Genomic DNA, 24,463 nt, shown 5'->3' on the forward strand with positions numbered 1-24,463 from the left:
ACAGTTAGCGGCTGGGGCCGTGCGACTTCAGTGTTTCATCTTTCACTCTTGCTGTAACTCTGTCTACACATGAGATATGGAATAGCGGGTACTAAACTGATCAGAGGGTAAGAGGCCAGACAGCCGCAGAGTGCCCCTTCTTGCTGTCCAAATCTGTTTCAAGAGTGAGCCTCCATGTAATCAGACCCCCAGGCAAAGTATTTCTAGAGCACCTTCTCCTCCCCTCCTGGCTCCTTTTCCCTTCCCCTCATTGTGCTCAAAAGACCCTGCTGCTAAGGCCCCCAACAGGGAACATTGCAACACGGCTGACCAGCCTGAAACAACCCTGGTCATAACAAGTAGAGCCCTAGGAGGCAGCCTGTGGCCCTATCTGCACTTAAAATGTACACCAGCATGAATGTGTCACTCGGCCTCTAGCGACAGAGTGACGCTGACAGCCCCCACAGTGTAGACGCAGCTTGGTTAACGTTCGGGGAGTTCCTCTTCCGGCAGAGCTCCTTCTGTTGGCGTGCGCTACAACTAGACGAGGAGGGATCTATGCTGGCACAGGCTCGGTAGTGCAGAAATCGCCTATGCTGCTTATTCCTAAAGTTGGCCTAGCACTTACAGGATGGCCCTTCTGAAATGCAGCGCTGCTGGTGCCTGTCCGCACAGAGCCTGTGTCAGGTAGCCCAGTGGTTTGTCAGCACAGGGCCATATATTTTAGAACCTTATGATATGGGGACCTTGTAGTTCCTCAAAGCCAGTCTCTCCGGCTGTGGTGTTGGTATCAAAGGAAATTGAATGCCTGCAGAGGCTGGCCCATGCTGGAATGCGAAATCCAGATTTGGATGAACCCATGTAAAGTGACAGGTGTAGTCAGATACTGTAGCCATTGCCCCATAACCTCAGCCGTGCGGAACACAATGCCATCCACAGCCTCAGAAACAACTCTGACATCATAATCAAAAAGGCTGACAAAGGAGGTGCTGTCGTCATCATGAATAGGTCAGAATATGAACAAGAGGCTGCTCGGCAGCTCCCCAACACCACTTTCTACAAGCCATTACCCTCTGTTCCCACTGAGAGTTACCAAAAGAAACTACAACATTTGCTCAAGAAACTCCCTGAAAAAGCACAAGATCAAATCCGCACAGACACACCCCTGGAACCCCGACCTGGGATATTCTATCTACTACTCAAGATCCATAAACCTGGAAATCCTGGGCGCCCTATCATCTCAGGCATTGGCCCCCTGACAGCAGGATTGTCTGGCTATGTAGACTCCCTCCTCAGGCCCTACGCTACCAGCACTCCCAGCTACTTTCGAGACACCACTGACTTCCTGAGGAAACTACAATCCATCGGTGATCTTCCTGATAACACCATCCTGGCCACTATGGATGTAGAAGCTCTCTACACCAACATTCCACACAAAGATGGACTACAAGCCGTCAAGAACACTATCCCCGATAATGTCACGGCTAACCTGGTGGCTGAACTTCGTGGCTTTGTCCTCACCCATAACTATTTTACATTTGGGGACAATGTATACCTTCAAATCAGCGGCACTGCTATGGGCACCCGCATGGCCCCACAGGATGCCAACATTTTTATGGCTGACTTAGAACAACGCTTCCTCAGCTCTCGTCCCCTAACGCCCCTACTCTACTTGCGCTATATTGATGACATCTTCATCATCTGGACCATGGAAAAGAAGCCCTTGAGGAATTCACCATGATTTCAACAATTTCCATCCCACCATCAACCTCAGCCTGGTCCAGTCCACACAAGAGATCCACTTCCTGGACACTACAGTGCTAATAAACGATGGTCACGTAACCACCACCCTATACCGGAAACCTACTGACCGCTATTCCTACCTACATGCCTCCAGCTTTCACCCTGACCACACCACATGATCCATTGTCTACAGCCAAGCTCTGCGATACAATCGCATTTGCTCCAACCCCTCAGACAGAGACAAACACTTACAAGATCTCTATCAAGCATTCTTAGAGCTCCAATACCCACCTGTGGAAGTGAAGAAACAGATTGATAGAGCCAGAAGAGTTCCCAGAAGTCACCTACTACAGGACAGGCCTAACAAAGAAAACAACAGAACGCCACTAGCCGTCACCTTCAGCCCCCAACTAAAATCCCTCCAACACATTATTAAGGATCTACAACCTATCCTGAAGGATGACCCAACGCTCTCACAAATCTTGGGAGACAGGCCAGTCCTTGCCTACAGACAGCCCTACAGCCTGAAGCAAATACTCACCAGCAACCACATACCACACAACAGAACCACTAACCCAGGAACCTATCCTTGCAACAAAGCCCGTTGCCAACTGTGCCCACATATCTATTCAGGGGACACCATCACAGGGCCTAATAACATCAGCCACACTATCAGAGGCTCGTTCATCTGCACATCCACCAATGTGATATATGCCATCATGTGCCAGCAATGCCCCTCTGCCATGTACATTGGTCAAACTGGACAGTCTCTACGTAAAAGAATAAATGGACACAAATCAGATGTCAAGAATTATAACATTCATAAACCAGTCGGAGAACACTTCAATCTCTCTGGTCACACGATTACAGACATGAAAGTTGCGATATTACAACAAAAAAACTTCAAATCCAGACTCCAGCGAGAGACTGTTGAATTGGAATTCATTTGCAAATTGGATACAATTAACTTAGGCCTGAATAGAGACTGGGAGTGGCTAAGTCATTATGCAAGGTAAACTATTTCCCCTTGTTTTTTCCTACCTGCCCCCGACGTTCTTGTTAAACCCTGGATTTGTGCTGGAAATGGCCCACCTTGATTATCATACACATTGTAAGGAGAGTGATCACTTTAGATAAGCTATTACCAGCAGGAGAGTGGGGTGGGGGGAGGTATTTTTTCATGCTTTGTGTGTATAAAAAGATCTTCTACACTTTGTACAGTATGCATCCGATGAAGTGAGCTGTAGCTCACGAAAGCTTATGCTCAAATAAATTGCTTAGTCTCTAAGGTGCCACAAGTACTCCTTTTCATTCTGTGCAAAGAACTCCTGCCGTGGCCAGTGGGAGTGTTGCAGGAAAAGACCCTGATGCTGCTGGTCTAGCTCTGTTGGCTCTGAGTAAAACAATTAACACTCATCTTCCTCTGGGTCTTCGCATTGCAGCATGTGAAGCAGCTGGTGGTTGTGTGCAGGCAGGTGAGACCAGGGAAGAGAGTATTTACCATCTTCTCTCCCACCTTGAAACCCCCACCCTCGCCCCAAGACATAGTAACACTTCAGCCTCACCTCCCCATGCTCCTGGCACTTGTAGGGCATGAATTGATAGGAACCAAATGTTCTCTTTGGAAGTTCACTTTATCAGTGTTAATCTTCTATGTGGACTAATTTTATTAAACTTCCCAAAAGAGCAAATTGTAAATTCATTAGTGCCCATCTTGGACCGCACCCTCTGTCACTCCAGGTAAAAAAGATTAGAAGTCATTGGGGCCCTGCGGTAATTAAAAAGAAGATGCTCAAACATAATTCTTAATTAAACTGTAATGAGATAAGAACTTGTGTAGTCTGCTTTTAGTCTGTCGGGGAGATGCAGAGGTTCCCATTGTAATTATGTGATTTATGATCTTCCACACAAGGATGTAATTAGTTTCCCCTCCCCCATTTTTAAATTGAAACATTATTTAGATAAAAAATAGTGTAGCAATTTAAGTCTGTTTTTCCTGGTGGAATAGTAATTTATTTTTACTTTTTTAAAACTCCACAGCCAAACAAAAGACAACACAACTGCCCTGTGGCCAAGAGCTGATATTCCAAAATGTAAATCAGGCACGATACACATAGGGTAACTGACCAAGCAACAGATTTGTGGACCACACAAGGCAGCTGTGATTGTAAGGCGAATGGAACCCATCATCAGGCAGACAGAGATAGCTCAGGTCTGTGGATGGGTAAAGAGAGAGGTGCATAAACTGTAGGTGATAAGAATTGAGAGAGACAGTTTGTGTGTGTGGGAGGGAGGGAGGAAGGGGGAGATCTTTAGCACCGAGGAATTGACAGAATATTGTATCTCTTAAGAAGATGGAGTTTTAACACTCTCAAGTGAGACCTGTGGAATGATGCAATGCCCCCTTAAGGGGAAATAGCTAATCTACTTTATTTGTTATGATACTGTATGTGGCTCTGCAAATAGTTCTCTAACGCTGGAAAGAGAAGCAGGTTTTGGACTTGCTGGTTGCTGTGTCTAAAATTACAAATATTCAGCCACTTTTTCTGGAAGCCTCTAATTTTTGGAGATGTCCAATTTCAGATCCTTTGGGTTGATTTTTGAAGGCGCTGGGCAACCAGCGCTCCTGTTGGGCTTCAATCAGATTTGTGGGTGAAAATCAGGCCAAAGGCATCTAACGTCAAGCACCCAAAATGGGTGTCAATTAGAGCCTTGAGGAGTTAGACCCGGAGACAAAGAGCAGCGGGGTTGCAGAAAAGCCCAGGAAGCGGAGTGCAGTATGGGAGGCAGCCCACATGGTGGTCATAGGGAAGTATAACAGCACTTACGTAGTGCTTTTCATCAGTAACTCTCAAAGCGCTTTATCCTCACGTGGGCACCCCTGTGAAGCTGTTCTCCCCATTGTACAGATAGGAACTGAGGCATAGAGGGAGTAAGTGACTTGCCTATGTCTGTGGCAGAGGAAGGAATTGAACCCAGGGCTCCAGCCACTAAACTAGTTTCCTAGACGCTGGACTATCCTTTGTCCCTATAATTATTATTCTTGTGTGTTGGGATTACCTCTTTGTAACCATGTCAGCACTGAAAACTCTTGGTCTCATTTACTGGAAATCTATATGACCATCCTGCCCATTCTCAGAATGCTGTGACCACAAAAAGTCCCAGTACTTTCATGGTCACTCAGACAGCGAGCTAAGTTCCTGACAGGATTTCTCCCTGCTGCTTTTTAAAAAATGAGACTTTTTTTAATTTAAAATTTGTGATACATTAATGTAATATTAGTTCAAGGTGCTGGCTTGACTGCCCCAGAGACGGAAAGTCACAGAGCAGGTACAACAGAGGCGATGCAAAGCTCCTTCCAATGTGCTTTGATCGTGATTGGAGTTATCCGGTTCTGGAGCTAGAGGGGTATGAAGTCTCCAAGATCGATTTAGTCCTTGATCTCTCTGCTGAGATGTCTAACAAGGAAGCCAATAGGCGACATGGTTCTTGTGGAACAGACCTTCCTCTGCTAAGAATTGGAGCTCATTTCTCACAGCCTCTTGAACGTCTGCCAAATGGTAACAACTTTCAGTTGCTATTACTGGATTGAGTCCCAAGATCCATATGCCATTACTACTCCCCTCGGCCTTCCTGTGTTTTCCTGCCCACCCCCCTTCCAAATTAAAATTGTGGGGATATTCTTCACGTATTGCCTCAGAGAGAGATGAAGTGGGTGGGGCAATATCTTTTACTGGACCAACTTCTGTTGGTGAGAGACAAGCTTTCAAGCTACACAGAGCTCTTCTTCAGGGCTGTATCGCTCGAAAGCTTGTCTCACTAACAGAAGTTGGCCCAATAAAAGATATGACCTCACCTGCCTTGTCTCTCCCAAATCCTGGGACTGACGTGGCTACAAGAATGCTGCATATTAACTCAGAGTCAAAGCTCAATAAAGAAAAAGTTAATGTAGAGAAGAGCACAAAATTTGGAGAGAGATTTTAATATTGGTCCAACAAATGAATGAGAATAACCAGTGAATAACCAGCAACTTGTTTGTTGAGAGATGGTTGACTGGTTTATTATTATTTAATATTTGTATTGCAGTAGCTACAAGAGATCAGCTTGGCTGGAGCTCCGTTGCGGTGGCATTGTCCAAACATATAATAAATGATGGTCCCTTCCCCCAAAGAACTGCCAAGGCACTGGGCTAGCGCTCAAAAGATTCAAGTTCAATTCCTGGCTCTGCCACAGACTTCCTGTGTGATCTTGGGCAAGTCGCTGAATCCAGATGTGCCTCAGTTTCCCATCTGTAAAATGGGGATAATATTTCCTTTCATCCCATGCCTGTCTTGTTTACTCTGATAGTCAGCTGTTTGGGGAAGGGATTTTCTCTTGCTGTGTGTTTTGTGCTGCAGTTTTCTGTTGGAAAAGGCTGATTCTAGGAAATGCGAACATTTTGGGAGAATGTATAGATTTCATCTAAATTTTCAGGGGAAATGACTGAAATGGCCCCATTTGGATAAGATGGAAGAATTGTGTTTGACTTTATCATTTTGATAGATGATAATATGATTGTATTAGTAAAAGTTTTCAGCTTATTAAAACAGAACGTTTTCTGAACAATTCAAAAAATTCTGCAATTTCAACTTTTCATCCTGATTCGGGACGAAACCAAATTTCAAAATCTTGGAGTGTCCTGCTGGACAGAAATTCAGAATTTTGATCAGCCCTACCCCAGCCCAAAGATGCCCCGATCTTGGTCGGGGCCTCTCAGAGTTACCATAATACAAATTAATAGTAGCATTAGTATTAATAGATTGTTTAAAATTTGTGTCTAGTTGCCTAATCGTTTGTGAAGAAACAGAAAAGTCTGTGCAATTAATCATCCAGGATATACTGCCTATTTACCTTAATTGTAGTTATTAAAAATATATACATAACAGTCAATATTAAACTGCATTCTGCTGTTCCTAAAAGCATGCCAATATGTTGTTCATAGTGCCTTTGTTTCGGTGTCTATTTACATGTCTGTCCGTCTGTCTAGCGAGAGAACAGAGCTTTAAAATCGTTGTTCAGTAACTCTAGTCCTCTTGGTCCCCAGTTCAGCTGATTCCATTTCACTGGAGAATAGTCCATGTATACCAACAAAAGACATTTTTTCTGCTTCACTTGTAGAGGGAAAAAAAGTCTCTTATTTTAAGATCAGATTGGTCCCTGAAGGAACAATCTGTATGGAAAACAGTGGGAAATGGATGAAGTCTGACCTGTACAATAAATGGAAAAATATCAGATATGTAGTTTCCGGACCTTGCTGCCTCCCAACAGAAATGTTAAACTGCCCTTACTGAAGTGAAAAAATAAGACCAAATCTTTGCAGGTGTTATGTAGATATTCTGCATGGCTTTTGCGCAGAATGAAGTAATATTTTAAAAATCCTAAGAGGAGCAGACATATTCTCTCTGGGTGCTTTGAATGAAAAGCGATTTTGTTACTGATCTCCAGCTGGTTGGAGTTTTATTTTGTATATCCAAACATGGAATTTGCCATAGTGGATCAAATCACTTGGGGCTTCCATGAGGGCAGTGGCCAGTATCACGTCCCGCCGTCAGGGAGGATTCCCGCTTTGCATACTCCTAATAGACGTCTGATTTACAGTCACCCCGAGGCATGGATTTGGTCACCAGACCTTTTCTTAGTTTGGCTACAAATGCAGCTTGCAACTAATGGGCAAATCTAGTGACTCGGTTTTAACACTCTGATTGAAATCTACTGATAAAAGGCACTTTAGCAGAGCTAGGTGGTCTTCATTGTCTCCGCAGAGAGCAGGGGCAGAACAGGAAATTTAGGCCATCCCTCCTCCCTGCCTGCCTTTTAGTAGACATGAGTCATCCTCTCATTCCCTCCTGTATTTCATTTGCTCGGCTCCTGGGTACTTTCCTGACAGTGTGCTCCCCTCCACCGCCAGCCAGGAGCAGCACAAAAAAAACCCCACTGCCCAGAGAGCTATTTCTATAGCTATTGTTCATCGCTCTCCTCCCAGCGTTGTCTTTTGTAGGTTATTTCTCTCCAAATCCGACGGCGAGGAAAGGGTTAACAGCCAGATTTGACTGTTGCATGATGGGAGCTGTGGTCCCAAAGCAGCAAGAATGGTTATGGGTGTGGTTCATGTTAACTCTGCCTCCTGGGGTAATGGCTGCAGCATTGTTCTCTCCGGGAAGGTTTGTTTTTGCAGGAGAAGCAGCTTTAGGGTGGTTCAGACTGATGATCAGGAACTGGGCTTGAGGCTTGGAGCAGTTTAAAGGTGGAGGAAACACCTCGGCCACGTGCAGCTCAAGTTCTGTGTAAGCTCCAGGCTGTTGGTTGGTTACCTTGCAACTCCTTGTGCTTTGTGCTCGATTTGCAGAGAGCTCATAATGGGGGCCACGTCGTGCTAGTCGTCCAGATTTTTCACCTCCAGGTGGGAAGCCTTTTACTGCGTGTTGCAGAGTGCGCTGCTGCCTTTGAAAGGCCCTGGCAGCAGCTCACTTTGGCCCTCTGTCCCTGCTCTGTGTGTCCTGGGCATGTGGGGAGCCGAGAAGAGCGTCTGCTGCTATTCACGGAGTGTTCAAAGACAGGTACAGTAAAGAAAATGTGCCAAAATTCTCTTCTGAGGCCTTAACATCACCCCACAGAGTTAGGCCAGGTTCACTTGGCGGGAATGAGTCAGTGACTCGTTGTTTGGAAGTAACAGGACAGCAGAGCTGACTAGATTTTAACTCTGAATTACTCCGATGAAGTGAGCTGTAGCTCACGAAAGCTTATGTTCAAATAAATTTGTTAGTCTCTAAGGTGCCACAAGTCCTCCTTTTCTTTTTGTGAATACAGACTAACACGGCTGCTACTCTGAAATCTGGTTGATTTCTTACTCTCTCTCCCCCTGTTCATTTTGCAGGACTCTGCTCCCTGCATTATTCCCAGGGCTGTTTTATTTGGTCTGCTCTTCAGTACTTTCACCAGAAAGTGCTCCCCCGAGAGACAGTCGATGCAACCCCATGGAAAAAGTTGGGGAACTGGGACATCTGTCTCCCTATTCTCACTCAGTGGCTGTGCCTATGGGCGGAATAAACCTGGATGGAGTAGATTAGCCTAATATATGTCTCAAAACATGGTGGCAATGCTGTTGCTTTTAATCTGACATTGTATCAACTTCATCCCTTGGGAGTATAGTCCAGGGTCCAGGTCCTTTCCTGTTTGTCTGGCCTAAATTTTTCCTCCCATAGCTTTTGGCTATTGCTGTTTATACTACCATCCTGATGCCAATGGGAATTAACCCCCTTTCTTTCCTAGGTATCATCTTCCCTATAGGTTTGAACCCCTGAACGCAAGATGGCTCATGGAAATTGTAATGGGCTTTTCAACATTATTGCAAAATCACTGGTGGTTGTTTTGGTTTTGGAGTTGATGTTTGCAGAGTTCCTCTGTCCCTAAGATCTTTCTTCAATTTCAGCCTCCCACCCTGCTGCTTGGCCCCCCATAGCCTCCCCACTTCCCCTGGATGTTTACAGGGAACCCGAGGTGCTGATCAGTATTTGTAACTTTCCTAATTCTGTGAGATGCTTTACACCTTGATGGTTGTCTATGGACCAATCTGTGTGAATGGTTTGTTCCCCTGAGGCAAATGCTTTGCTAGTTTTATCTTGCTTTAATGTGCCTTTTTTTAACTAGTTAAGTGCAGTTCGAGAAACAGACATTAGCAGTAGACTGATTTTTCACAGTCTGTTCCTTTCCCACTTTGTTTTGGGAGAAGACATGTATAGATCCCTACACTGTGTTCTGTTACGTTAGGGAAATGTAGCAGTGGGAAATGGTACTTTTAAAAATGATTTTATGGATTAACAACCCAAATGGGCCATGAAATCATTTTAAATGTACCATTTTCCACTGCTACATTTACCAAACGTGACAGAACACAGTGTAGGGATCTCTCAAAACGAAAAGGGAAAGGAACCCAAAATGGAATCTTCCAAAAACCATGAGTTGCTTTTGAGAATTGAGGCCAGTTCTATGAAAGACAAATTTTCATGCTCAAAATCCTTTCAATTGTTAAAAATGGCTGAATTTTAAAAAAATCCCAAACGACAACATACTTTTCACCATGTATGCTGTGCAGGTCTCTTGTGTCTCAGGGCTTGGCCAGTGAAAACTAAATAGTTCTGCTTTGGTTTCCGGTTTTTGAAGGCGCTGTGAATAAGCGGAACGGTTGAATCCAAACAGAGAGCATTGTAATGATATTATAAGCCAACCAATATGAAATCAGTTCATGTTACTGCAGCGTTTGTAAAACTTCCTTTACCAGAGCCTGTACAAGAGAGCAAATGTCCTGCTTTTTCCAGGACTGTCAGGTGTTTAAATCCTCTCTCCTGGAAATGTGAAGCCTTAAAGCGGGACACTGCAGTGTCTCTCTCATGTTCTCCCGCTCCCCTCTGCTGCTGCTGTAAGCAGTGGGAATCAGGTCTCTCCGGCACCCACCGCTGCGGAGGGCAACTGCAGCAGTGCTCCCAGGCACAGGCCGATGGTGGCTCTGGCACAGGGCCGGGCAGATGGCACTGGCATCCCCTTACCTGGCAGGACGGGGGATACGGCCAGTGGCGGCGGCTGCAGCAACCGCGCTGGTGCCACCCAGGCTGGCAGAAGCGGAGCCTCGCCAGCTCTCTTGACAGCCCTGGCACCACCACAAATGGGGGGAGTGGGGCTTGACTCAACCAGCTGGCAGCTGCGCCAGCTCAGGAGATGAGGGGGAAGGGAGGGTGCAAGGAACGGGTTGGGAGAAGGAGAAAAGCACCATGTTGCCCACTGGTGAAGGGGTGGGAAGTTACTGCCCCCACAGGGACAGGAGTCACTCCTTCTCTCACCCACCCCTCCCAGGCCCCCAGGGGTCTTGGTTTTTGCCCAAACAGCTGATGACCTGTTATTTCAGGTTGTACGTAACGATCTTGTCCACTTTGGTAGATGGTTTTCACTTTACAGAATCACGTTTTTTTTTTTCCCTAAGCTAGCTGCAGGTGGGTCTGTCTTCCAGGGCAGAAAGCAGTGGGGTGGCACTTTTGTTTCCCCTCTTCCCCCCTATCGCGCCCCCCAACCCCTAGCATTTTCTGCCAGAAATAGGGCGGTAGCTGTTTTGTCTTCAGTGACACTGATACATGGGTTATCTGGGTCTCACAATGGGCTGAAGATCGCCTAAGACCTCTTGTGAGGGGCTTTAGTCCAAAAAAGCTGTGAATGGAGGCTCAGAGGTCACCTGAGGACCTTACAGTTGTTTTTCCCCTGAATAAGAAAATGTATGCTTGGAGTTGGTCCCAAACCAATGAACATCTCCTGATGTATTTCTTCTCCTTTGCGGCCGACATCTTCCTGCCCAATGCTACTGATTACGGAGGAGAAGCCGCACCTTCTGCAGCCTATTACCCCCACTGGAGCAGGAGGAGAGGCCTTCCCACCTTCTCCTCCCTAGCAGCTGAATGTGTCTCTTTCGAGGCTCATACTCTGCATTTGATCTTTGCCCTTGAAAAGGCAGTCACAATACAGTGAATATTTAAGGCCCGCTCCCGCTCCTAGTGAAAGCGATTCCACGTCCGTGGGGGATTGTGTCCTCAGCTTAGGTGTCATCAGTTATCCTATTAGTAAGTCTGCCCTGGATGTGAAATGTTTTACAAAGTTTGTTGTGTTGGGCTTAGTAAGAATGACGACATCTTCACATGCAGCCAGGCAGCTGTGTCCAAAGGTTCAGAAATTAATTACATAGAATTATGTAATGGGAATAGAATAGGGATTTTTGATCATTTGGGTATGTTGTATTTTTCCTGGAAGAGGATTTATTGTTCTGAGTAAACCCAGGATAGATACAACCCTTGTGTAGCCTATTAATTTAAGATGGCCATCTGCGTATATAGGAGTGTATGTTCATGGGCAGTATGTATACACAGATGGACAGATACCAGAGTTTTCTACTCAAATATCTGTGTCTTTAATAACTACAAAGAAATTCTGAGTGTTTGTCTTTCCAGAGATAGAGTGATTAGATAGCAACATAAGGATTTAATCGCTGTACGAATTGTAAAGGGATCTAGAGTTAGCTATTTATGGTATGGCTGGCTGGATAAATAGATCAGAAAAATAGGCAGATTAAAAATGGACTGGAATGAACAGATTAGAGAGATGGCTAGAGAGAGTGCTATTAATAAATGGAGATACATAGCTGTTGGTCAAGCCTCCAGCCCTTTGCTAGTTTTGAAAGGATCTAATGATTTATTACTACTGTGGACGGTTCGCATAAGCAAAAGATCAAGATCAGTGTGTATATTTGAGTGATATTCAAAACATTCACCTCGTTCCTAGAAGTGGATGCAGCTTGTTGTTTGGAACTAGTTTATAAGATGCTTGTGGCTGCATGCTTAGGACATGTATACACATCTGTGAGTGCATGAGCAGCAAAAGTCTCTCTCCATTAGCCCCTGCCGCTGCTTCTTGAGTTTCTCTTTTTATTCTGTATCTTTGGGACCCTGTCCATCGAAATAGGGCATATCGTCGTTTTATTTCCCACCACAAAGCGGCGCTGAAGAACAGCAAAGACAGACCTGACATGCCCTGCTCATTTCATCTAGGTCTGGATACATAAGTAGCACCTTTGCTCGCACCACATTTAACTAATCTCTTCTACAGCTCTAGTTCTTACTAGAAATTGAAGGTGGGCCCAAACTGGAATTCGGGATTTACGATGTCTGCTATGGCCAGTCCCCTGGATGTGAATGCCAAGCCAGGGGTGCATGAAATGCGGATCAATATCTAAAGTTCCCACATGGTTTGGTGTATGCAAATCCAGTGACTGGATTCAACCTGTTGTAGAGCTAGGTTCAGACCTGGATTTGGGATTTTGTTTCAGGGCCATCCATATTAGAAATGTGCTAACAGTTTCCAGGGCCAAGTGCAGGTGCTGCCAGATGGTTTCAAGAGGCTGGTCAATTTGCCCATGTCAGCTCAGCAGCTGAGCTTCTAACATGCTGTCAGTTTATACGGCTTTTCCAGTGAAGTCAACAGTTGGTTGTGACTATTCACTTCGGTAGCAGTGAAGCAGGTAAAAAAGGCATCTATGCTTCTGCTAGGGCAGACAAGCACGACTTCCGGGTTGCTCTGTGCTTTACAGGATTAGTGACAAGTAATGGCAAGGGTCCTGAAGGCAGCTGGAGTTCTGGCTTCTAAATTTGCCTTGGAGCAGTTGAAGGCCCTATACCAGGGGTTCTCAAACTGTGGGTTGGGACTTACCCATTTTAAAGGGGTCACCAAGGCTGGTGTTAGACTTGTTGGGGCCCAGGGCCAAAGCCGAAGCCCGAGCCCCACCGCCCAGGGCTGAAGCCAAAGCCCGAAGGCTTCAGCCCTGGGCAGGGGGGCTAAGGTTACATGTCCCCAGGCCCAAGGCAGAAAATTTTGGGCTTCAGCTTTGCTTCCCGCCCCGCTTCTCCCTCCACCCAGGGCAGCAGGGCTTGGGCTTTGGTTCCCCTCCTGGGGTTGTGTAGATTTGTTGTCAAAAAGGGGTCACGGTGCAATGAGGTCTGAGAACTGCTTTCCTTTACAGAGTAAGGGTGGGCTAGTGGTTGGATCATGGGACTGGATTAGAGCTGGTTGGGTTTTTCCATTGAAAAAAATGCCAGTTTGTTGAAACTTAATCTCTTTGTGGGAAAGGGTCAGTTAGGAGGATTTTCTTGACTCAAAAAAAAGTTGAAGAAAAGGTTTTTAAGTTGTCGAAACATTTAGTTTTGGCATCTCTTAAAATGAAAATTTTCTGGTCTGAAACGACTTTTGTTTTGTTTAGAAATTTAAGCAGATTAGAGTAGAAAAAATCAAAACAAAAATGGTTGAAGTCAAAACGAAGCATTTGGCTTGACCCAAACTGAAATTTGTTTTGAATTTTTGGTTTGTGAAAATTTGAGATTTTTGACTTTTTTTTTTTTTGGTCCTCATTCAGGACAGGAAAAAATGATCTCTCAAAAAATGTGTGGGATGAGGAAACTGGTTCCTGCCCCGCTTCAGTCTGGACTCCTGGGTTCTTATTCCCCAGCTGTGCTACTGACTGCCACATGTCACGTATGGCCTCCTTTTCACCCACTTCCTGCAGCTTCTGCTGAGTGGAGGGAAATGGTTCTGCAGCTGGTCTGTGAGGTCGTGCCAGTGAGGATGGTTCTCAGTGGGTTGCCGTGCTCGGGTTGTTCCATCCTGCTCCTATGTTTGGTTGTGCTTCAGGGGAGGGAGAAGTGACACTTATTCTGGTTACGCAGAGTCCATGGCGTACGTGCAGATGACTCTCAAGGAAGAGAGCCTGCTGCTAGTTCGGGCGACCTCATTAGTGAATTTAGGAACAGTCTTGCCTGGTCCTCTCCCCAGGGCATGGGCTAGATGAGTTAAGAAAACAGACTTCTCTGACTCGAATATATTTACTGTTTCTATTATAGTTCTACACCTATTTGATTTCTGATTTGGGGGTAGTAGCCATTACTAAATTCGTTTAGGAAAAAGCTATTTATTTCCCTTACTCTGCCTACTTTTCTCAGTATAATTAAAGAGCTCTGTAACACGCAGGGTTTCTAATGGCAAAGTGCTTCCCCTGGCCTGGGAACTGGCTTGCCACATGTAGCTCTTTAAATGGAGAGGTGTATCTCCTAGAGATAGTAAATTACACTCTAAGGTCCCTTTGTACTGCCATGGTGTGTAAAGGGGGTCTTTGTGTATTTTGTCCATACTGGTTGCCTCTGTCCCCTTCCAAGCCTCCTGTGCATCCTAAGAAAATATCTCCTCTTTCCAACTGTCTTTCCCCTATTCCAAACTACCCTGCCAGCTGTTGCTTCATTTTAGGAGGACACAGAAGTTCACACAGTTGCAGCAGGTCTGCTGAGTGCATTCAGGTGTGTCTCATTAACTGACCCAGCAGTGTAGCCTGAGCAGATATTCATGTTATCAGCGTCTGGACAAGGACTGGAGAGTAGTGTAGGTCAATGCTTCTGATGCCATCAGCTCGGTGTGCTCTTCCCACTGGGTTAGCTGATGTTTGCTCAAGCCAAAAAAGGTGAATCATAGATGTCAAGGGATTTTAATTGAGAGTAAGAGTCTCTTTCTAATGGGTGACCCTTAACTGGCCAGCAGCATCTTTTGGGGGTGCAACTGAAAGATTGCTTTGGCAGGCAGTCCATGCATGAGGGTGCATTCAGTCAGCAGGCGATGGAATGCTGTAATGTTAAACTTAGATCTCCAGGTGGCCGTGTCTGAGCTGTTCTCGGGTGCTGGTGATGCTTCACCAGCTAGATTGGAGTTAAGGAAGAAGAATTCGGAATTGACCTTTGGAAGCAACATAAATAGATCATTATGTTTAAAGGAGAAGAGACAGACAGTAGAGATGGTTTAGAGACTCATTTATTAAACAAGGGAAAGAGTCTCTTCAGGATTTGCATATAAATGGTTGCATAATAGTTGTTGCAGGAAAATGTCTTAAAGTCCACCGGCTGCTGAGCAAAGCTCCCACCTCAGAACAAGACCATGTGTGGTTTGGAAAACAAGTCTCAGAAGCTGTTGGAATAATCTTAGCTTCTCAAAGATGAGGAGCGTGATTTCCATGCCGACGCCCTGGAATATGGAAGGGCCTGGGGTTTAGTGTAGCAAAGTCTTTCAGATGGGTGCTTTGGGGGCTGCGCCCGTATTAACTGGAGTGATGTGGCGTGAATCCTTCAGGGTTAGGGACTGAAATGTGCCATGGCCTTTTCTTCAAGAAATACATTTGCAGCTTAGCCTGCTCAGCTGGAGGTGGTTTTGGTTTCCACCCTGGTCACGTCCCCATTCTCCTGCTTTTTCTTGGCTGGCCAGTCTGCCTTTAATAAGGTCCTGCCACCAAGATCCCAGCTGTAAAGCCAGTATATTTAATAACCCTTCTCCTGGCGTAAGGAATTATGCCAGTGTAGATCCCTAGCCACTGGGTTGAGACGCTGCTTTGGGGTACAAATACTGCTGGCAATTATTTACTCTCTTCACATACGTGCTAACATAGTTAATCAACTCACTGTGAAAGCTGACATTAAAAAGCGACGCACAGCACTCTTCCCGGGGATCAATAGTAAGTGGCTAGCCAAAACCTCCCTGAGTGCCTTGCTGAAAGCTGATTTTAATGGCCCTAAAACTAGGATTTTGTTTATAAAAATAAGAATGTGAGCTAGCAAGGTATCGAGTTGCAGTCTGACAGTAAATCCTGAAAACTTGGGTTTGTAGTGAAGACTCAAACTCCACCTCGATCATTCCAGCAACAAGTACCACTGTAACACCATAGATAGTGCATTATGCATGTCTCATACCCTAGAATAACTTACGCTCAATCAAACCTGAAGCACGTCAGTCTATTGTATTCAGAGTCAATGCATTAGAATGTAAATTCAGAAGCTCATGAGCCCAAGTAAAATGTTACATCAGCTAGGCTATTAAAGGCAGATTTCTGCATGTATTCATTTAGTCTTTGCTTCCCAGAGGTCCAGAGCAGCCTGGGCTCAACAGAGAGAGTATAAAATCTATGCTGGTTATGTTGCATCATAAAATGAATCCATGGAAAGATTTGCATCAATACAAGTTATGCCTGGTGAAGTCAAGTTTTCCAGACAGGGCTGAGAGTAGGTTTGGAGGGTCCTCCATTATCCCTGTTTTCCTCCCCTACAAATTGGTATTTGGCATCTTCTCTTCATGTATTGCTCTCCTTTGTTTTTGCAGCCCTGAATGGGATCCTGAATATGTTTCTAAAATAGGGACGGCATAGGTCAGCTCTGAAGGATCACAGCTGTCTTCCACCTGTCCCAAAAATGGTATGGAGCTTTGTGATTTCTCCCAGTCCTTCTGGGGAGGGAAGAAATACTGATCTATATTGTTTGGGTTTCCAGGCATGGATCCAAGTGATCAGTCATGCTACTAGTTTAATTGCAAAGAGATGGCAGAGTGAAACTTACAGGCAATGGTGGTAAAATTGATAGTGGAAACCGGGGACCACCTGCTACATCTGAGGATTGGAGAGAATGTCCGTGACCAGGCAGAATCTCTCTCATCTCCTTTCAAACCTCAGTTCCTTTTTCCTCTTCATTTTGTTTAAGGGGAGAAGGGATTTGCATAGATTCCACACTAGAACACCAGTGTCTGCTAGGCCATTCTCGCAATTGATAATCCTCTGGGTCAGAATGGTCTTCTTGACATCTTTCTTCTTTCCACTTACGCTTGGTGCTCCTGGTATGTGGGTTACACTATAGACAGGAATTTGGGTTGACATCATCTCTACTACTGGAGAACGTACACCCTTCATGTAGATTTCCTCTCAGTTGGCCTTTTCTAAAAGTTCCATGGCCCCATTGGTTTGGCGTGGACGAGTCTAGTGTAAGCAGGACTGCAAGATGGGAAAGGGATAGCCATGGTCAGAATTTTTCACTGAGCGAATAATTGATTTTTTCATTCAGTCACTGAATGAAAAAAAGTCTTAAAAAAAATTGTTGTTTTGGAATGAATTAAATGGTCTGTTTGACCCAAAATTTTTTTTGGCTTATTGTTTCGTTATGTTTCCAGGTGTTTTTTACCCTTTTAAAATATTTGTAAACAAAACTAACTAAATTTCTAAACAAAACATCATTTTGAAATGAAAAGTTGAAACATTTCATTTAGAAAACATCCAAACTGTTTTGAGTTTTTAAAAATAAAATAAAATAAAATAAAATTCATGCTAAATTTGGGCTGAATTTGTGAATAGTTTTGGTCTCCCTGAAGGTGCATTTTTCAGTAATTAATTGACTGAAGAATGCTGCCTAGCTGTTGTCACAATGCAGTGTTTGGAACGAAGATGGGTGTTGAAGTGCTGCTATGGGGAATATCACCTCTGTGGTATTTTGTATGTGTGGAATCAATTTAGTACAAGACTTTCCTGCTTTCATGGGCTTTGCTCTTATAACGAAGAGATTTCATTTTACATTTGCTTTTCTAAATGGCTTCCTCTGCTAGCGATTGTTTTTTGGAAAGGTTTACTTATTTCCCAGCTGCTGTTCCAATTCTCTGTAACATTCACTTTACGATAGTTTGTCTGGTACTTACTTATTCTGCGTTCAGTAGGAATTTTTACATCTCGCAATACAGGAGATGGTCATGCCATCTCTGAAAAGATGGAGCAGAAATAGCAGGCTGAAGACTGGTGATGAAAACGATTAGAGGCATGGAGAGACTTCAGTAATAGCGGAGAAAAAATGGGGACCGTTTTAGTGCAGAGAGCAGAAGAATTGGTAGGCAATTGATGGAATGCACTGAACGGTGCAGAGAAGGAAAATTGGAGATTCCTTTTTGCCTTCTGATAATACAGTAAAGGGACATTTGAAGTACACAAATGTATAATTGATAAAAAGAAACACTTTCCTTTTACACAATGCCTCGCTTGTAGCCTTGAGTTCCAAAGGTTGGTTTTATTAGAGTCCAAGAGCTCACTAGGAGTCAAAGGATTATGAGCCATATACATGTCTGAGGATATCCAGGTACGATAGACAGGATTCAAAATGGGGGAGATTTTCCTTATCTGTCTTTTTTTCCCCCCTCCAGATCCTCTCTGCTAGTTCAGAGGCTTATGGTAAATCTCCGCCAGCAGCTGGAGACTATACAGTGTCATTCCCTGTGTGGGAGGAGTTTGTCAGCCAGATACTTGGAAAGCAGGTCTGTAATAACTTGCTACCTTTCCCCCCTGTAAACTTAATCTGAACCAATATGCAGAATGAGGCTAGTCTGAATGGGGAGGAGGGTCAAAGTAGGATTCTGGGCACCTCTTGGTGAGGCCAGCCTCCCACAATGGACTGCAGGATGTTCCTCTGGGCACTGCATCCACCAAGGTCTGGACTTCCACATTGCTGTTTGGAAAAGGTACTGTTCCCCCCTCCTGCTGGAGACAGTAACAACTCAGTGAGCCAGCAGATACATCCCTTCTAGCTGGAGGGGATCTCACATCACTCCCCTGTCTGTCTGCTGTCAGGTAAGAACTATATCCAGGCACCTGGAATGGCACAGAGGATCGAAGAGAGAAACTCTTGCTTCAGGGATTATGCCCCAAATACGGGGAGTTAGGAGGAAAATTCCCCCATGGTCAGGTTATTCCAAAATTGTCCATAATGAGGATGTTGGCAATTGTCTATGAAGCATCTGCTACTGGCTCAACCCAATTATTAGACTAGATGGACCACTGGTCTGTTTTGCTATGACAGCTGTTCAGAGCCCCAGTGAGCGCTACTGGCATTCAGGGCTGTTACAAGTTTAATGATAGTCCCTCTTTCTCCTCCCTCCATTTCTCTTTTATTACAAGAAAAAAAACCAGAGGCGGGCAAAGTGCTGACTGGCGAGAGGTCCCGGACGTTTGGCCATCTGTCAGGCTTGATCCAGGAGAGGCTGCACAGGTAGGCTCAGTCCTAGCTCCTCTTTAAAAGTGCTTTGTCCTTTGATAATACTGTACCTGGTGCAGACAAAAATGTTCAAGGTGTCCAAATTACAGGGCTCTTCTCTGGGGCCAGGAACTTGCCTATGAAAAGTAGGCAGCAGCTTCTGATCTCCCTCTTCCTGTTCTCAGCCTCCTCTATCCCTAAGTCAGTATCGCCTCATGGTTTTGCAGGTTCTCTCTGTCTGGGACGCCTGCCTTTTCGCCAAGTGGAGTAGCTGTGCCAGGCTGCCATCCCTCTGGAACATCCTCCTCTAGATGAGTAAGTGCTCGAGAATCCACTGCTTTGCATTTGTTCTAGAAATCGTGCTCGCTAACGAGAGAACAAACCTCCATCTGCTGAGCTGGCCTGAGAGTAGATGATTGAAAGCTTCAAGTGGGTACAGGCTCCTTTAAATTCCAGTTTCCCACTGGTGTTTTTAGTCCAGTCGTACGAGTGCTTTGGTTCATCGTGTCTTAGTTTTCTCTACATCAGGGTTTTCTCATGTCTGTTTGGTACATACTAGCATCTGGGTCAGATCCGCAGTCCAGTCCCACTCCTCTCTGGTAGCGGCTGATTCCCAATTCTTCAGAGAACAGCAACCCTCGCCCCACACAGTACAAGTGGGGCTGGCTGTGCAAGTGCATTTTAATTCCTTCCCAGCCCCTTGGTCACCTCTCTCTAAGAACGACGGTTCTTTCCTACTCCCAGTTGCTTCTTGCCGGCCATGTAAAAACCTGCTCGAGTACACCTAAGGGGATGTTGTTCGAACATGAAACACCCGTGTATTGATGTGAACTATTAACTTTCACTCCAGGAAGCGTAACTAAATCATCCCTGCATACTAGATCGTGGCTGTACAGTACCAGCCCACGGGGGCTCTGATTCTTGAGTGGGGCTTGTAATGTAAATAATAAGTAACCCCTGCATCCTTTCTCTCACCCCATATTCATCGCCAGATCCATTGCAAGCCCTTTAAGGCCTGCTGTATCATCCCCATGCTGCCCTTGCAGTGGGGCTGGCATTCTTTGACAGCACTGCCCTCAGCTGCCTGGAGCTCTTTCTCTGCTCCCACGTCCTCTCTGTCTCCCGCAACCCGTGCATTTCACTTTGGCTTACAGTGAAGCTGCTCGTCCGTTGGTTAGATATTGTGCACTAGGCTTGATGGGCACAGGGTGCCAGCTGCCCATGAGTGTGGGGCACTGGTGATCTTAGGCAGCCTCCCTTGGGTAAAAGATTGGAGAGGGAAGCTTCCCTTCTGCCTTGGTGCTCTCCCTGTCCTACAAGTTTGTGGCAGGTGCCTCTTTTTCTTTCCCTTCTCGCTCTAGCAGATTTTCCCTCTAAGGCTACATCCACACAGCAAACAACAAAACGTGCAGCAGAGAGTTTCAGGCCCCAAATCACCTGACTCGGGGCTAAAAATAGCAGTGGAGATGGGAGGGTATCAGAGCCTGGGCTGCCACCCAGGCTCGAACAGCTACACTGCTCGCCTTAGCCCTGCAAGCCCGAGACTTGCTGCCCGCGCTTTGTGTTTTGCTGTGTCGCGCTGCCCGCATTGTCCTTTTGCATAGGAAGAAAGAGTATTTTCTCCTTTCTCGTTGAGGCTCTGGTCTTCCCAAACCCAAGGGCAAGCTTCTTCCTACTGGCCCAGCATGAATGCAGGCTCTTTTAAAAAAGGTGGAATAGCACAGGTGTGCTGGCAGCTGGAATAATGAGCAGCATATGCTAGGGGTTAGATTTCAGAGTCCAAGGCCTCTCTGAGCCAGGAAAAGCCTTGGCAGACAGTGAGAACTGGAGATGCTCCTTTAAGAACCATCTCCTTGTCTAATGGTATACTGAGCGGTTCATTCTCAAATCTATCATCTAGAGTTACTTCTAACAAAAGCGGGACAAACCCCACTCTGTCTGTAGCAGGCAGCTGTTCGTGCAGGGCTGGCTGCACCCTTTCATGCTCTCTAGAAAGCAGATGCATTTGAGTGCTACCCCCAGGGTTCCAAGGTCCTCCAATTAGCAGCTGGAGTTCTGCAAAATATATTTGATAAAGTAGCTGTGCTGGTTGGTTCTGTTCTGCATGCGTCCCATAATGCTAACAACAAACAGCTCTGCAGGCAGGCCTTTCAGACAATCTTCCTTTAATACAAAGTCAATATATCTACATACACAGTGGTCTGAAAACCACTTACTGATTCAGTTTGAAATAACAGTGTGAAAGCAACAGCACTTTGCTCTCATACAAAGAAAAAACTTATCCCACCCCCCCCCCCAAAAACTCTCCCAATAAGATTTTGCTGCAACATACTTAGAAATTTGGGAAACTTTCACACAAGTAGGAAGTAAAATCTCAAAGAAGCCTTTTTTCCCCCCTTTCGAGACAGGACAGAGGTTGATTTAGGGGGGGAGGGTAGCAGTTTGGTTGCATTTAGTTCATCCCATGTGGCCATGTTTACCTCTCTAGAAAATAATTAAAAAATAATAATAAAGGGAGAGCAGTTCTTGGGGCAGTGTTTCTCTCCTCACTGTACTTTGGCAACATAATTCCTTTTCATGTACAACTGCTGGAGTATTTGACACATGGCCCCCTGCATGAAGAGCCTTGGACTGTTATTACAATACCCATTATTATTCTGTTGATGTTTAAAAACTGTACACATGTGTGTCTGTGGGCTCCTCCCCGCCATGGCTCTGAAATTCCTCTCTCTCTTTCAGTCATAAGACCCTGGTAGTATGTAATCTCCCAATTCACTACTAGCCCTGGGAAGAGCAGGCAACATGGCCATAGGAGCAGGGGGAGTGAGTTGGGACTACAACCCCATCTAAGCCAGCCTGCTAACCTCACACCCTTCCAGAGACAGGTCTGAGATTTAAAATAAAGAGACATTTTGTTCTTACATGAGCAAGTTAAACCTTTTAAATGGTAGAAAAGCAATATGTAGAAGTAGCAATTTGCACTGCATCTTTATATATCACAGCCATTACACGGAACATTTCTACAGTGAAAAAATAGACTGTCTTTGAACATAATATGAACAAATAAGCAAATTTTTCTTTTAAACTCATTGACGGATATTCTTTGTTTTTTTAAAAAAGGAAAAAATACACTATTTAAAAAAAAGGTAATGTCACTTGTTACAGTTACATCGATACTTTAAAGAAAGCCACTGACTGCATCTTGCTTGATCTTTCCAAATTATTATACTGCGAGGGCATGTTCACAGCTGTGCCTATGAACTTGGGGTGACAAGGACCGTCTCTGAGATCTGTTGTACTGGAGGTGGTGTGTTGGCAGCAAGAAGCAATAGCTTCTTGGGAATGAATCTCTTACAGAGGCTTCTTTAGAATCAACCCTGTAAGGGCTCTGTTCAAAAACGCCCCCCTTCCAGGGGAACGGCAGCTGCGTGCAGAAGGAGGGGGTGGTTTAATATGGAAAGTCCTATTTCTGTACAGCTCAGTCTCCTAACACGTCTCATTCAAAGCAGCGCCCGTCTGTGTGTGTGTCTGGATGAGCTGAAAAGGGGAGAAGAGAACCAACAGTCATTGTACCCAGCCAGGGAAGAGCCTGTCTCTACCTGACCGCCCACAGGCGGGGGACCCCTAGAGCACAGCCACTTTTCCCCTTTAAATAGCCTAAAAAAATAAATGTGGGGATTAGGAGGAATGTTCCAAGTATGCAAAAGATTGGGGGGGTGGAGCAGAGGCATTGAGGGAATGGTGTTGGCAAGGGGCTGATAAGCCCTGAATCAGCCCAATGATGAGACTGAGGTTTATTAAAACTCCAGCTAGAAGTATTCCTGACCTTAATTTTGCTTAAGTATTGAGATTTATTTATTTTTACACAGCACCTTCAACTCTGCAAGTGACTTCCTTTAAAGACTGCCAACTAGATTAGTAAATAAACTGAACTCTAATGATGTAACCAAAGCTGGTGTCCTGCTCTTCTCCAGCCCTCTCTGCTCCCTTCAGTGGTAACGTTTCACAAGGGGTGTGTTTAACTTTTGGATTCGTTCGATGATGTCCACACATTTCCATATGCCCTACACAGCGAACACCACTTGAGGTAACAGGAGCAGTTCACCACTTAAAATCATCCTTCAGCACCCTGCTGAGCTGCCTCTTCACGTTCCAGGTTACAACATGGAGTTCCTGAAGGGGTGTTCCTTTCAAATCCTTCCCCCACTGCATGGTCCAAATGAAAAGGTACTTCTTCGGAGTCAGTTTTGTAAGTTCAAGCACTCCTCCTGGGTCAGAAGAGGCCTTCCAGGACTTAAGTGGTTGGTAGAGTCTGCAAGACGGATGGCTTTTTATGTTGCATAGTGATCAAAACTTCCCAGATACTCCAGAGCTGCCTGGTAACAGAACTGATATTCATCCTAGATGTGGTCAAGAGGAGACAATCACCAGGTTAGTGGTTGTGGAACACCTGTTGCAAACCCCTACCCAGACATTCCAATGAACCCCTTCACAGCTTGCCGAGTCAGCTTTTACGCTATTTGGGGGGGGGGAACACTGGGTATACTGGAAATGAAGAAACTTTCTCAGAAAGCCACAGAGCTGAGTAGAGATCCGCAGGATGATAAATGCACTCGTAAGCGTAGCCATGGTTGTCACAATTTTACATCCATGGTTAACTGACAGCCAGGCTGAGGTCAGAATCTCCTAGTGCTGTGGTTCTCAACTAGGGGTACGCAGAGCTCTTCCAGGTGGTCCATCAACTCATTGAGAGATTTGCCTAGTTTTACAACAGGCTACATAAAAAGCACTAGCAAAGTCAGTACAAACAAAAATTTCATACAGACAATGACTTGTTTATACTGCTCTATGTACTATACATGGAAATGTGGAATATGAATACTGTACTTACAATTACATAGTGTGCTGACACTTTTGTATTTTTACCATTATAGAAAAATTGCTTAAGTGAGGTGAAACTTGGGCTATGCAAGACAAATCAGACGTCTGGAAAGGTTGAGAACCATTAAGTTAGTGGACAGAGTATGGGGTTGGGAGTCAGACAACAGCTGCCCTTGAAGAGAGCATGTATCATTGTGCATTTACCACTGTACCTTATACTTCTGCTACATGACACAGCAGTTCAGCCTAGGCCCCAATGGCCCAGATCCTCAAAGGCACTTTAATATCCATTTATTTCAATTGAAATTAGCCTTGAGGATCATGGCCCTTGTTCTTAAGGAGTTCATTAGCACGGTGGTTAGAAAGGCAAAAGCTCATTCATCCTCTAGGTATGAAAGAGAGATTAACAGTAAGAGGAAAGAGGCAAT

The 24,463-nt window shown here is 45.1% G+C and overlaps 2 protein-coding genes across 14 annotated transcripts in view; one reads left to right on the forward strand and one right to left on the reverse strand.

Annotated features, from left to right (window-relative positions):
• Positions 1-18,438, forward strand: part of KDM4B (lysine demethylase 4B) — a 210,431-nt gene extending 191,993 nt beyond the window's left edge. Inside the window, exons 31-33 of the mRNA XM_074939369.1 lie at positions 8,108-8,318; positions 16,477-16,568; positions 18,328-18,438. The gene's annotated coding sequence lies outside the window, so the exon portion shown is untranslated. The remainder of the gene's footprint in view (positions 1-8,107; positions 8,319-16,476; positions 16,569-18,327) is intronic.
• Positions 18,439-22,373: 3,935 nt separating this feature from the next.
• PTPRS (protein tyrosine phosphatase receptor type S) overlaps positions 22,374-24,463 on the reverse strand; it is a 248,807-nt gene continuing 246,717 nt past the window's right edge. For all 13 annotated transcript variants that reach the window (XM_074939363.1, XM_074939359.1, XM_074939366.1 and 10 more), the window contains one exon: positions 22,374-23,554. In XM_074939363.1, the coding sequence (XP_074795464.1) occupies positions 23,486-23,554 (69 nt within the window). In that variant the 3' untranslated portion in view covers positions 22,374-23,485. The remainder of the gene's footprint in view (positions 23,555-24,463) is intronic.

This window comes from Natator depressus, chromosome 25, assembly GCF_965152275.1.
Source record: "Natator depressus isolate rNatDep1 chromosome 25, rNatDep2.hap1, whole genome shotgun sequence".
Classification (NCBI taxonomy): domain Eukaryota; kingdom Metazoa; phylum Chordata; order Testudines; family Cheloniidae; genus Natator; species Natator depressus.